Source organism: Lissotriton vulgaris, chromosome 8 (assembly GCF_964263255.1).
Source record: "Lissotriton vulgaris chromosome 8, aLisVul1.2, whole genome shotgun sequence".
Taxonomy (NCBI): domain Eukaryota; kingdom Metazoa; phylum Chordata; class Amphibia; order Caudata; family Salamandridae; genus Lissotriton; species Lissotriton vulgaris.
This window is the reverse complement of record NC_141696.1, coordinates 791,109,502-791,124,640: the sequence shown is the minus strand read 5'-3', so window position 1 is coordinate 791,124,640 and position 15,139 is coordinate 791,109,502. Positions and strand designations below refer to the sequence as shown.

Sequence of the window (15,139 nt, the reverse complement as noted above, 5' to 3'; positions counted from 1 at the left end):
CGCCCTCACTCTATCTATCGAACTTTCGCCCTCACTCTATCTATCTTTCGCCCTCACTCTATCTATCTTTCGCCCTCACTCTAGCTGCCCCAGACCATCAGACAGGCCAGTTCATGGACCTGTTTCAGAAAGAATCTGAAAACCTGGTTGTTTCCTAAGATGGAAAACTAGTTCTTTCACTGCCTATTACGGGCTGGTAATGTGCGGACCATCGCCATTTCTAAAAGCACCAGGATACCCGTAGGATGACAGTTTTTGCGCTATATAAGTGATTTTTACATTACATTACATCTATCGCCCTCCCTCTAGCTATCTTTCGCCCTCCCTCTAGCTATCTATCACCCTCACTCTATCTATCGCACCACCACAGCATCACTCAGGAGTACCACAGCATCACTCAGGAGCACCACAACATCACTATGCGCTACCACAGCATCACTGAATGCCACAGCATCACTCGTCGCCACCACAACATCACTCAGTGCCACCACAGTATCAATCTGTGCAACCATTCAACAATAACTGGTTCAAATATTTTCTCTCAATGTTTCAAGCTTTATTACAAATGTCATAAAAAGATGTTAATATTTCACTTCTGTTCTTGGATTTTCATCACAATAAAATACACTGAACATAATCTTCACAAAAGTTATTTACAAAAGTTTAAGCTATTGCCATTATAAATTACAAAAACTTTTATTTAAGTATTAATTATTTAAAAAAATTAAAAGCCTTTGTTATTTGTAATATCAATAAATCTAAGTCACGTAAATACAAAACATGTTGCATTACAAATGCTATAGGTGTCACATTTGCAAAATATAAAAGTATTGGCATTGTAAATGGCAAAGCTATTAATTTCGCTATTTTCAAAACCAACACATTAATAAAAATGTTGTCATTTACAAGACCAATAGCTCAAACTTTCCTAATGCGAGACCTATTGCATTGCAAATGCTTTTTTACAGATGATGTGCACGCGCATAGCTCACATGAACTGTATGCGATCCGCAGCTAGGTAGACTTTTCTTTTCCGCTTACTTTAATCTCGCCTAATTATCCCTGCGGGATAGAATAGGCGTGATCTAAAAAATCGACCGCTTAATTTTAATGTGAAGGATGGGGCCTTTCTAAATTCAATCGAGGTCACTCCTTGTCCCATACTAAATTCTGTTTAAAGTACTTGCACTGCTGCCATAAATACCCAACTTAATATTTAGCCTCGAATTTAAAATTTCTTCACACTTAACAAACATTTCTTAATTTTCAATTTTACATTGTGATTCTTAATTTATATGCACTTTATTGATCTGTTAATATAGTTTTCTAAGCAGTAGATGACCCCCCGAGTATGCATCTCAGACCCCCAGTGGTCCATAGACAACAGGTTAAGCATCACTGAAGTAAATCATTGTAGACCAGTTGATTGAACAAAAGAGGACGTCTGTAAACATTTTGGAGGTGCAGAGTTTTATGTGGTGTCCAAAATAATAATTTCAACTTCTTCTGCAGGAGCACTATATGAAAGATGACAGAAGAGGTTATTGTTATAGCCAAGTGGGACTACACAGCGCAACAGGACCAAGAACTTGACATTAGGAAGAATGAGCGTTTGTGGCTTCTTGATGATTCAAAAACCTGGTGGAGGGTAAGAAATACAGCCAACAAAACTGGATATGTACCATCAAATTATGTGGAACGAAAGAACAGCCTGAAGAAGGGATCTCTTGTTAAAAATCTGAAAGACACACTAGGTAAGTGTTGTATATTAGTTGTCTTTGTGAGTACAAATCTATTTCAAAACAGGACTTTTTGTGAGGAAATGGTTTTATGATTTAGCGAGATATATAAAACAAATCATGAATTTAAAATACTAAATGTGTTGCATAAGGAGTCTTTTTCCAATTATTTATTTTACATCAGTAGTTCCTCTCTCTTTGTGTCAAGGGTGTGTTTGAGTATCCTCTGGCATTTGATCACAAGATGAAATATCCGGTCACACAATTGTGGATTTCAAAACGTTCTTTGATTTATTTATTTTTTAAAGGCTTTTACGTGTAAAGGAAGAGTGATAGTTGTTTACGAGCTGAACTTAAGTTTTTTTAAACAAATACTGGCTTCAGTTTACGTTTTTTCTTGAAATAGTTACATTTTCCTTTTCAAGCATGTTTCTCTTATTTTGACCAGTATTAGTGTCACTCTGGTTACTCCATCACAGGCTCATACAAATTCTTAACCCATTTCATTAGAGCAGGTTTTCTGACTGTGAAAGCTGTTGAGGTCGAAACCATGTGATGTCATCAGTGGCCCAAATACTTTACCTTTTTCCCCTAAAACTGAAGGACCTTGATGTATATTGTGTTTAAAAGAAAAAAGTGTTGTTTGTTTCTTTTGTTGTTTTGTCAATGACTGCAGCTAATAATTTTTTTTAGGTTTTAAAACAGCTTGTTTTATTATGTTAGTCTTTACTTTTCTACGGTTTTACATTTATTTAATAGGTTTTAGAACTTTGTTCCATTGTCTTAATTCCGGTGTTGATAGTTTCTCAGCACAGTACTTTGAGAAATGGGACAGAAGAGTCAAAAATGATAAACTGCGCCATATCATTTCTGATAAGAACCAGACTGCTCAGGAAGGATCTTCCCTGGCGTAACATATTTCCAATTGCTTCAAGATTTAACAATCATTTACTTATTTTATTTATTCATTTATTAGTAGTTTTCTATAGCCCAAATGAAACTCACAAGGATAGCTCAGCAAATACAAATTGTGTAGTAAACAATGTAGTGATATATAGGAGGTACTGATTTTCTCATTTCTGTATTTCTCTGTCATGACTCCATGCAGAAGTCTTTCAAGTGTTAAGGTCCTATGCGTTCCGGCCTCCTATTCTGTAATTACAATTTGAGAATAAGCATAATTTTGACTCGGAATCTAAAACAGTATAGTCTGTTCTAATGTTGTTCTTTTGTTTTTTTTAACCATCGAGTGCTAAAGAATCATAGTTGGTGAAAAGAACATTAAAGTAACATTTATTCTCAACCAGTAGACTAAAAGTATCTTATACTGTTGGCACCAATAGGTATGCTGTAGAGTCTGGGTTATAGTGCTCCATTCATCATTGTATGTTTCAGAGTCTTTTGCCCATTTATTTCTCCCCCAGTAATTCCGCTGGACCGTCGCACAGTCCAATGCCCTTTCACTAGGTCCCCCAAATCCTCAAACTTGTGGGGCATCCTCTACTCTCATAAGCCACCTTTTCTGCCCCTATACATTGGTCCACACCAACACACCATCTCTTCCAGCTTGGACATTGTGCATTTATATCCTGTTTTGCTATCATCAGGCTGTTGACTTACTTTCACCATATGTGTATCATTTGGGATGTTTAGAACCGTAAATTGTGGTGTCGAAAGAGCACACTTTACTCCAGGACAAGGGTCTCCAAACCTTTTGGTAATAAGATCTACTTATATTCGCTAAAATCATCCTGAGTTAATATTAATGTAATTGTGACCACAGCAAACCAGACTACATTATTGGCCACCCCATGCAATATTATCAGCAGTGCTCCTCTCCGTGCATCTGAAAGGGCAAGGTTGCCAATTTGGAATGTATCTACATTGGTAAAATATACAGCTCAACAGCAGTGTTCCTGGCACTATGTAAGTAAGTTTTGCCAATGACACAGGATTTATCCCTCCGCTATCCACTTTAAATATATTTTTCGACATTTTTCGACATTCAACCATTTTTCTCCAAATATAAGCTTTTGAGTTCTGAAAATAAACACATTTTTGTCTTGTATATACACCAAGTGTCGATTTTCATATATTAATGTAACTAAGCTAAAGCTTCTGTTTTAATATGCTGGACTTCATGCAGGAGAGCTACTTAAGGTAATGGGAGAGTTACCAGTTTCACACAAGCTGCTCAATGGAAACGACAGCTCCGGCTCATTGGAATAACACTGCAGTACCATATTGTTTTAGAAAAATGTACTCCTCTGTTCCACTTTTCAGGCACTCGCTCAACTCGACCAGTCCCATCTTATAAATATATATATATATTTATATATATATTACTTGGTTTTGTGATAATGTTCTCTATGCAGTATTGCTAATTGAAAGGTGTAGGGCTACCCGGTTTGCAATTTCTCTAGTGCATACTAACATCACAGCCCAGTAAATATCCTGTAATATTCCCAGATCTCTTAACCATCTACCACGAAGTCGGAGTACACACTCTAGTGTGTTACTCAACAGGATCTGATAATTGGCACACATAGCCCTTTTTGTCTGCAGTCCTTCTTAACCATGTGTTCAAGAGGACTATCTTAAGGAATCGAAGCACAGAAATTCATTTGTGGCTTTGTCACTTCCCTTTTGGTTGCAGGTAGGGGCAAATCTCCCTTTCCCCAGATATGTAGTGAATGTTTTATCCCCCAGTCTTTCTTGGCTAGTTGATGGGTTCTTTGCGCATATTCATTTAACAATAGTAGCTGAGATACCTATTATCTAATGATCTTCCGAAGTTCAGTACTCCCATTGTAGGCCAATCTGTATAGAGAGGGCAGAACCGTGCAGGAGTTACCTCCTTCCCACAATAGGATTGTTGCCTCTAGTTTATTTGAAAAAGGGTTCCGGTATCTCATATAAGGCCTTCTGTAGGATATATAGAAATTTAGAACAGGTAATCATTTTGAATATGGCTGCTCTTCTCATTAGGGAAAGTGACACATTCTTGACTATGGCACATCGTCTCAGAACTTGTCTATCTTTACATCAAGATTGCAGCTACAAATGTTTCCTGTACCATTAACCTACGGAAAAACCAAGCTTTACTTTACCTACCCTTGTTGGTTTTGTTTCATATCAAACGCAATTCCTAAGGAATAGCACATTCACAAGATTCCTCAACTGACTCATTCTTTTTTGACTGTTGTCTTGTGTTCAACACCAGAATGCCATGCAAATGTAAAACTAAGGATAAAATGACAGAAATTTCTCATGTTTCCTTTAGGTAAATATCAAGAATTTGTCAAGATCGACACAAGTTCTACCTCATGACATTCCTTCTCTTCTGCTAAGAAAATAGGTGTTCCCCACCTGCAAGTGTGGGCCTATCACTGGCCACACGAATGAATCCAAAATGCAATGTGAAGACTCTAGCATTTTTGCATTAAATTCAGTATTCCTCACAATGTGGGTTGCTGCAGTCTTTTGCCCACACCCAGGCAAACCTATCTACCTCAGACATTTATAAAAAACCGGACACCCAGGAAGCCCAGGTTGTATGACTTGCATGAACCCCACTACTTTTTTCATACCCAGAAAGCCTTGCAGATATCAAACATAGGATTCAATCGCAAATTGTTTCTCACGTTTCTGAGAAAGAGTCCTACAATCCAGCATTCCCACAATTTTTTTTAATAAAAACAGTACTCGACTTGTGTGGGTGGGCCGGCCTATCAGGCGAAAGGAACCAGTTAAATCTTGGACTGTGTGAAGTTAATGTAGTGTCAGTGTGGCCTTCATATAGTTATGGTTATGGTCCATTCCTATGATGTGCATTTATTCCACCCTCACAAGTGATGCAGCATTTTCATTGGGAGAACCTCCGTGTGATCAGACTTTGGCCATTGGCTTGAAGTGCCTGAGATTTCTGTCACATAAATATAGAAGATATATATATATTTTTTACCCATACGTTGATGTTCGCAGTGCTCTCTGGGAAACTAATGTGCTGGGATCCATACAAGCCACACCTTTGTGGTATCCTGTGGGTCTTGAGCTTTCAGAAATGCCATTGCTGGCAGGATTCCAAGTAATGGAAATTAGGCTTTCTTTAGGTTTAGTTTTAACATATGGGTTTGCAGTGATAAGATCACCCTGCCACCCACTGGGGCTGAAGTTTTTTGTTGGGGGCGTGGCCCAAAGTCTAGGTGGTCTGTTGCACCACTTATTACGTTTCTCACTTTTTTCCCTTGGTGTATGGGAAAATTCATAGGTAATGCCCCAATTTACCCTGTGCAAGGTGAATAAAAACTATCTGGTACCTAAGGAATTGCTGGTGGATAGGGTTTCCGATACCGGTATGGGACTGCCCGTTTTTATGTCTCGGCTAGCGTAGGCTGCGCTTGCGCAGTCTCGCGTGAGACTTTGTTTCTAGTAGTGGGGCTTAAACCCGCCCCTCTTCTCCATTGGCTGGCTTCCTAAAAGGCGGCCAACCATTGGAGAAGAGGTTTGTCTGTCAATTTAAGCCCCGTCTTTTTCGGATTGGGGGCGTGTTTTTTTGGTCCTTTCGCTTTGTGACGTCTTCAGTCAATCAAAAAAACACGCCCCCATTCTGAAAAGGAGGGGGCTTACAACGAAAACAGAACGTCATGGCGAATACTTGTATGTTTTTCCCGCAAGGCTTCCTCCGTTCCTCCTGCAGCCCCTTCCCTTGTTAATAATATGAAGGTGTGTGCTTTTGCATGGATGCCGTCGCCATGAACACAGGTGCCCTTGATTGTATTTAGCTGTTTTTTCTTTTTTTAAATAAAAATTACGCACTTCTGCGAATATAACGGTGATGGCGGAATGCTGACGGTGATACGACTACAAAGGAATTTATTTAAGTTGCTGTAGGTGTTTATTTGCATTTTTAAGGCGCTTATCTTTCGGGACACGAGGCGTACGTTCAGGTCTCAGAGTACGTGTGATTTATTTACTTAAATTTTGTTGGACTTTGACACTGAGTTCTTGGCAAGCATCAGTACACTTTCAAAATACCCGGCTCCGCGCACCGTCTGTTCCCGGCCTGTGGTCAGCCCAGGCCTGGAGAGAGACTCTGTCGCCGCCGCAGCCCACAGAGACACCCTGCGCTTCACGGTGGCTGAGCTCAGTTAGTTTAATTCGCGCCACACAAGGGTTTTGCTGCTCGATGGTCAAGTCTGGTTTAAAGTGCCAGTTCTTCTGCTTTAGCCTAGTTTTATTCGAAGCACATGTTCCTGCTCTCTGTGAATGTTTCACCCCTCAGCTCCTGCGTGGGAATGCCTTCGGACACTGCTGCAGGGAGCAGTGCGGCCGATTATAGCGAGGAATGCATCCATCCTGTGCTCCCTATCAACACTCTAGGCAGCCTGCTGGCACATACCAGGTCCACACAAGGCATTCCTAGATCACAGCCCTGTCTCACCGGTTTAATGAGGTGTGGCGAACACCTCGGCTCTCTCCCAGCTCATGGCCACCACCTGAGGCCCTAGAGCCCCCTGCGTTGAACGGAAGCTGTCACCTTTGAAGAAAACATCTAACAGCGTGGCCCCTGCTTTAAGCTATCTATCGGAGTAAAGAAATGCTAGGCGGCGTCAGCTGTGTATATGCAGTAGGGCCCATTCTTACTTTAAGTGAAAAACACGAGCTGCTAATGGACGAAGTCGTCCGATGCAGACTTTGTTTAGTTCCTACTGTAAGCAACCCGGAAGCGATCAATACATTTTCAAATCGTGTCTATAAGCCCAGAGCCTTGCTCACCTGATGGCATAAACATGGAAATATCCATCCGGTTTCTAGGTCAGGCGAATTATATTCGAGGTGCTGTCACTCCAGGTGACCCTGTCAAGCATCACATCCCTGTCTGAGGCGGTGCTGGACATGATCATCTGAGTCAACAGGGATTGATTCATAGTCTTTACAGCCCACAGAAGCCCAGATTGTTTATACGTGAGGTCATAGTAACCTGCACCCTATATTTATCTAGTTAATAACTTTTTGTGAGCTTTGAAATGCAAATGCCTCCATTTCCTTACATGAGCGCCACTCTAGTCTGCTTTTCCTTTTTGATTTATGAACGTTATGCAGAGTGTTTAATACAAGCTCACGTAAATCAGACAAAGTTTTAGTTAGAAAAGGAAATTCTTCTCAGTTTTTTCTCACTGGATGTTAACGAACAAATGGGGATACAACAGCTACAAATAACATGCAAGACCGGTAGAAATTCTCCAGCCCGAGTCCATCATTAATGGTAACAGTCTGCGGCAAAATGCTGTTGGGCAAATAGCGCATATACCAAGCATTTGCAATGCAATAGGTCTCGCAGTTAACGAGTTTAAGCTAATGGCATTGTAAATGATAAATGCCTTTTATTTATGTTTTTAATACGAATGGCTGTGTGTGTGTGTGTGTGTGTGGCTCTGTGTGTGTGTTTCTCTGTGTATGTGTTGCTCTGTGTGTGTGTGTGTGTGGCTCTGTGTGTGTGTGTGTGGCTCTGTGTGTGTGTGTGGCTCTGTGTGTGTGTGTGGCTCTCTGTGTGTGTGGCTCTCTGTGTGTGTGGCTCTCTTTGTGTGTGGCTCTCTTTGTGTGTGGCTCTCTTTGTGTGTGGCTCTCTTTGTGTGTGGCTCTCTTTGTGTGTGGGTCTGTGTGTTTTTGTGTGTTATTTGCGAGAGATTAAGATATTAGCATTGTAAATGACTGTTAGACCTGGCATCTTTGGCGTGGTTTCCCCTGTCTTTTTGGCCTCTACCTCCTGTATTTTTGATGTTGTGCTGGATTTCGGTTTTGCTGGTTTAGATGCTTTGGACATTCTGCCACTGCTGATCAGTGCCAGAGTGTAAGTGCTCCCTGTGTAAATTGTTATGATGATTGGATATACATGATTGGCATATTTGTATCATCAAGAAGTCCCTAGTAAAGTGCACTGGGTGTGCCAGGGCTGGTGATGACAAACGCTACTAGTGGGCCTGCAGCACTGATTGTGCCACCCACATGAGTAGCCCCAATATGGTGTCTCAGGCCTGCCACTGCAGTGCCTGTGTGCAGTCTGTGAACTGTCATGTCCTCCTGGTCAGTGTCCCCGCTGACCAGGCCTAACCCTTCCCTTTTCTGTGCACATTGGTCACCCCTATGGAAGGCCCAAGGTCCCCCCTGGGCAGGGTGCAGTGTATGTGAAAGGTAGAGCATGTACTGGTGCAGGTGACATGCTCTGGTAGTGAATCACAGCCATCTTAGTTTTTTACTATTGTAAGGCTATCTTGCTCCACAGATTAACATGGGGGATGCTGGCTACAGTGGCTACCAGCATTTCTTCTCATAGGAACAAGATAGGACATAAGAGTCTAGTATCCCTGAACTCAGAATTTAATAACACATCTTTTAGAAAAGGTTGTTTTTAAATCCTGTGTTTGAGAACAGCCCTTTTAGAAGGTTGCTGTTCTCTTGTCTGACCCTTCTGTGTGCCTTGGCCTGTTTGTGTATTGACTGTCTGGTTTGAGAGTGACAGGGGCTGGGGATTCCCCAGGAGGCTGGCTAAGTCAGCCCTAGGCTGAATGACTGCATTTGCAACTTGAGTGGTGGGAGGAGATAGCACCTGGGCATGAATAGGGCTGTGCCTGCCTTCCACAATGCTGGCTCCACCTCCTGCTGGGTGGCTGACGACCCTGCCCCTCACTCTGAAAGGAAAGGAGAAGCCAGGAAAACAAAGTGCTCAAGAAACACCCAGAACTGGTTCTGACCGGGCTCAGGGCCCACTTGCACAAAGAGAACAAAGACTTTTAGGGGTATAAGTACAGGACCCCTGACAACAGAAAATGAGATCATCCTGGAATCAAGAAGGAACCTCTGCCAAGGAGAAGGCTGAAACTGAAGAAGGAAGATTGTCCAGCTGTTGTTCTTCTGGATTGCCCTGCTGTTGCTTTGCTGCCAAGGAGAGGAGAAGGACTTTTCTGTGCTGTGTCCCCTTGCTTGAAGGAATCTCAAAGGGCCTGAGAAGAGCTGGCTCCCTGTTCTGAAGTCCCAGGAACAAAAGGACTTCACCCCAGCTTCCCCTGAGCTCTACTGAGAGTTCTGTCCTTCCTGGAGTGCTTGGCCCATGTGTGGTGCCTCTGGAAGTTGTACCTGTGCTGGGAAGGTAGAAACCAAGATTTCAGAGACTTTGCTACAGAAAAGTTATTGCATTGCTTGCTGCGGAGCGCATCCCCGACAGTGCAAGAAGATTCCCGCCGCTACGAAGGTCGAGATTTTCGCAGCGCCTGTTGCCGCTGTCCGAGCCGTTGCATCCTTCGTTTGCGGGACGCACCCGATCGGTGCAGGAAGTCTAACATCGCTGCGAGTGTCGTCGCAGAGCCTGCCGTCTCTGGGTGAGATCGCCGAAACCATCGCATCGAGGAGCTGCGAGCGAGAGGATCACCGCTGGTTCGCGCATGGTCGCCCCGGAGATCGCCGCAGCCCCTACGAGATCGACGCATCGTGCCTTTGCGAGAACAAACTTCCTACGGAACCTACTCACCAGAATCCATACTAGTGGCCTCCTCCCCATACATGCCGGATTCGTCGCAACACGCCCGCTGCTGCAGCGGGGCTGTCGCAAACGCCTCCCCAGGATCTCAGGAGCAACGCATCACTTGTTTTCCACCGCACCCGCTTCTGCTTTTGGAAGTTTGTCGCAACTAAAGGTACTGTGTCTGAAACGTGATGCAACTGTGAACTTTTCACACAACTCTGGATTATTTTATTGCAACCTTAAGAACTCCTTTGAAACCATATTCTTGAACTGTGTATGTTGGATTTTTGTTATTTTGGTCTTGTGTAGTTTAGATTAAATACCTTTATTTTTCTAAACTGTTGTGGAGTCAGTTTGTGGTGTTTTCACTGTGTTACTTTGAGTGTTGGTACAAATACTTTACACATTGCCTTCTGATTAGCCTTGACTGCTCGTGCCAAGCTACCTAGAGGGTGAGCAGGGGTTATCTCAGAGGGTTTCCTCCTTGCCCTGACTAGAAGCAAGCGTCCCTATTTGGACAGTGGTACCTACCTCTGACAACTAGAGACCCCCAGTTCTAACAATGACAATGCCATCTATTTATCTGTTTTCAAAACCAACACATAAATAAAAAATGTGTCATTTACAATGCCAATAGCTCTAACCTTTGCGAAGGCGAGACCGTTGCATTGTCAATGCTTGTTTTATTTAGTCGTGGTGGTCTCTCTCTGCTTTCTCTGCTTACTCTGCTGAGTAAGCAGATTGAACATTTACCTTCTATTTGGCAGCTGTCGGCAGGTAGAAATCCCACATACCATTGTGAAACAGAATTGGGTGCAAGGCTTGGCTCTCCTGGTACTGGGCTGTGTCTCTCCCCCCCGCCCCCCCCCACCCCCCCCTCACCCACACACCACACTCTGCTTATTCCCGTTAGTGGGCAGTTTGGAAAGTTCTACTTCAATATTTCTGCACCTAGGGCAGAAAGCCCAGTAGATACCAGGGTTTGGTGTCTAAAAGATTGCTTTGAGACATCAGCTCGTCTTGGCAGTGGATCACACGCCTGTGCACCAGATAGTGTTTCTGCCACCCAGGGGAGATGGAAAGGTTTATGCACTCAGTGCCAGGCCATATATCTAAACTATTGCCATAGGATCAAAATTGTCTCTCACTTGCAATGGCTATAGCCAGTAGAATTTGGGCACTAGACCCTGGGGTAGGGATGAGGAGGGTTGGAGTGGTGGGCACAGATAAAGATTGTCTATTCAAGATCCAGGAGTTGGGGATTGTGTCCCAGTACCAGGACAGACCAGCCCTACTCCCCATTCTTTAAAAAAATATATTTAGCCCTGTAAGAAATTGGACAGTAGGTCGACTGTGGTGTGAGCCCTGGTCAAGCAACAGCCACAATTCCTTGAAGGGTGAAACTCAAAACGTCACTAAATTAACCTGTGCTTAACCCTGGTTAGCTTGGCACAAAAAGCAGCCTGGCTTAACTTAGAGGCAATCTATTTATGCAGCGCATAAACATAAAAAATAAGGTGAAAACATAACACAGGAAAAATCCCAAACCAATTCAGAATAGTAAAGTAAATTGGAATCCATTATTTGACACCAAACCGACAGAAATCTAATCGCTAGAACTGGAGTTATGAATTTTTTAAGTTTTTAGTGAAAATAGCACCAAAAGCACAAAGCGCCCAATTGAGATATATGGTCACACTTTACCGGGTCAAAGTCACACTTTCAGGTCAATAGGGATGGAGTGTAGATCGGTTGTAGTAAGCAGGTTAGACCTGCTGAAGTTCACCTTCTCAAAAGTCAATGCCGAAAGTCACTTTCATGTTGGAGGGGCCTTGAGGAGCAGGGAGAGAGTCACAGGAGGTTGCCGTTCTAGTGCAAAAAGCAGGTTCAGCGAGCATTGTTGGAGCTTCATGTTGATGGTACCTGCAAGCGGTCGATGCAGTTTTGGTGTCTGAGGTCCCCTTTTTAGGTCTTGCTGAAAGCATTGCTTTAGCAATGCCTGTTGGTGAGATTATAGTAATGGGCTTTCAAAAGTCTACCCAGACGGATTAGGCACAGTTCATGTGAGCCAGGCGCGTGCACAGACCCAGCCACAACTCCAATCTCACATCGCACATCCACACCATTTGTCTGAGCCTCGGCATCAGACTTCAAATGAACCGCTTCCCCGCCCCACGCCACGCCACCCAATGCCGAGAGCTTGTTTTTTTTAGATAACTTCGATTGTGACCCGAGCAGATGTGGACAAACACCACTGCCACAACATTCTCACCCTCATATTCATGAGTAAATCGCATGCTCTGGTGTTCATCCGTTCACATTTCTTTCCGATCCTTCTCGTTCTTGCAAGTGATAAGTGGGTTTTCACGCTTGTTTATTTTCTGCCTGCACTCCAACTTTCCATCCAGTCAACAAGCAGTACTTTCTTTCTGTTCCACCAGTCTATGTACATTTTTTCCACGTCTGTCGCTGAGCTTTCAGTTTCTCATGCATGTGTATAGCGCACTTTGTGGCTGTCTCCATAACTGCTCTTTAAACAAATGCTTTTTTTGTGAAATCACCACATGCCGTTCTTGCACTTCAATGGCATCCGTGCCCCTCCCTTTAGTCGCAGCTCATCGTATTCACTTTGTAGGCGCTGCTTGCACAGCTGAGCACCTCCCTTAAACACATAGGCCCACCCCCGCAGCATTCCCCTCCTCCACCCCCTCCCTTTCAGTGTGCTTGGAGTGAGGTCTCGCATTTGTAAAAGTTTGAGCCAATGGCATTATAAATGACATTGGCTCAAACTTTATATATTGGTTTTCAAAACAGATAAATAAAAAGGCATTGACATTTACAATGCCAATAGCTTAAGTGTAAGCAAATGGTTGTTTTATTTCATTGCACTAAGATCCAGATCTGTTAAACCAGCTTTGGATATTTTGATGGCAACACTATAATATTGGAGTGCATAATTGTAATTCAAGTTATTTTGTAGCTGAGTTGTGCTTTTGTCCGGAATTACTGAAGTGGCATGTGTAACTGGTTGGCTGCTTCCATAATCATGGATGGCCCTGGTTACCAAGAGTAGTATAGGTTGGACTTGCTGTGGTACATATCATACACAGGCTGCGTGCACTCAGTTGCAATTTGGCCTTAGTGGTTATCATGAGGCTCGGTTGCATGATTTTGAAAATGGCGGGAATACGGGTCCCTTAGTTCAATATGTTGTGATTAATACCAGATGGAAAATAGACAATGTGCTTTCTTTACTGTGTAGTGCATTCATTGAAGGCACCTCCTTTCTGAAGTGTATCTATTACAGAGTTGGAGGTAGGTCATACACATAGATTTGGCTATTAAGCACTGACGAGTGCCCAACAGGACTTTCTGTACTCCCTTAGGTACATGAGATAGATGGCCCAATTTGGGACGTGATGAAGCCTCAAAATCTTAGGAAAGGTTTGAAATGTCATTGAGGCTTAATTACTTAGTATTTAACTCTCAAAGAATTAGCATGGATCCATGATTGTGTATACATTTTAGTATCCCTTTGTTCCACACTTGCACTTTTGAGCACTGCGCCGTCTTCACTCACAAGACCGTTTTTAACATGTCAATGAGAATATAATATTGTAAAACATGACCAGTGAAGTTGTTTTTTGCTTTTACGTCATAAACTGTTGTCTTGAGTATTTACAGGTCTACATATGTGGTACTGACCGGGAGTAAAATGGACCCACAGAACCTTCTGTGTTAGTTTTTACCCTAAACCATCTTGTTTGCAGATTGTAAGCGCTGTAAATAGCCATTTCTGCTATTACCAGCTTTTAATCATACTTCAAATACCAACCTCGGAAGGATGGAAGACACAGCCTGGCAGGAAAACAAACTATTGGCTGCGCATCATGGCAGAAGTGCAAACCAATCTTTTAAGTGACAGAGCTAAATTGGCAACAATTGCTTATCTGCAGACCTCTCCCTCCCAGCCTGCTGATCTAACTCCCTGCCCTCTTCTGTGCTGATCTGCAGTTCCTTTTTCACCGCCTCCTTCTCTAACTCACTGTTCTCTTCTCCCATGCTGATCTGCTGTTCTTTCACCCGCCTCCTTCTCTAACTCCCTGTTCTCTTCTCCTGTGCTGATCTGTTGCTCTCTTCCACCCACCTCCTTCCTTAACTCCCTCTTCTCTTCTCCTGTGCTGATCTGCTGCTCTCCTCCACCCTACCTCCTTCTTTAACTACATGTTCTCTTCACCTGTGTTGATCTGCTGCTCTCTTCCACCCCACCTCCTTCTTTAAATCCCTGTTCTCTTCTCTTCTCCTGTGCTGATTTGCTCTTCTCTTCCATCCGCCTCCTTCTCTAACTCCATTTTCTTTTCTCCGGTGCTGATCTGCTGTTCTCTATCACCCCGCCTCCTTCTTTAACTACCTGTTCTCTTCTCCTGTGCCGATCTGCTGTTCTTTTCCACCCCACCACCTCCTTTAACTACCTGTTCTCTTCTGCTGATCTGCTGCTCTTTCACCTCACCTCCTTCTCTAACTCCCTGTTCTATTCTCTTCCCCTGTGCTGATCTGCTGCTCTCTTCCACCCCACCTCTTTCTTTAACTCCCTGTTCTCTTCTCCTGTGCTGATCTGCTGCTCTCTTACACCTGCCTCCTTCTTTAACTCCCTGTTCTCTTCTCCCGTACTGATCTGCTGCTCTCTTCCACCGCCTCCTTCTCTAGCTCCCTGTTCTCTTCTCTTCTCCTGTGCTGTTCTCTTCCACCCACCCCCTTCTATAACTCCCTGTTCTCTTCTCTTCTCCTGTGCTGCTCTGCTGCTCTCATCCACCCTGCCTCCTTCTTTAACTCCCTGTTCTCTTCTGCTGAGCTGATCTGCTGCTCTCTTCCACATACA

The 15,139-nt window shown here is 43.3% G+C and overlaps 1 protein-coding gene across 1 annotated transcript in view; it reads left to right on the top strand.

The window, feature by feature from the left end:
- Positions 1-15,139, top strand: part of NCK2 (NCK adaptor protein 2) — a 134,011-nt gene that overhangs the window by 81,090 nt on the left and 37,782 nt on the right. Inside the window, exon 2 of the mRNA XM_086934668.1 lies at positions 1,513-1,754. Coding sequence (XP_086790794.1) covers positions 1,529-1,754 — 226 coding nt within the window. The 5' untranslated portion in view covers positions 1,513-1,528. The remainder of the gene's footprint in view (positions 1-1,512; positions 1,755-15,139) is intronic.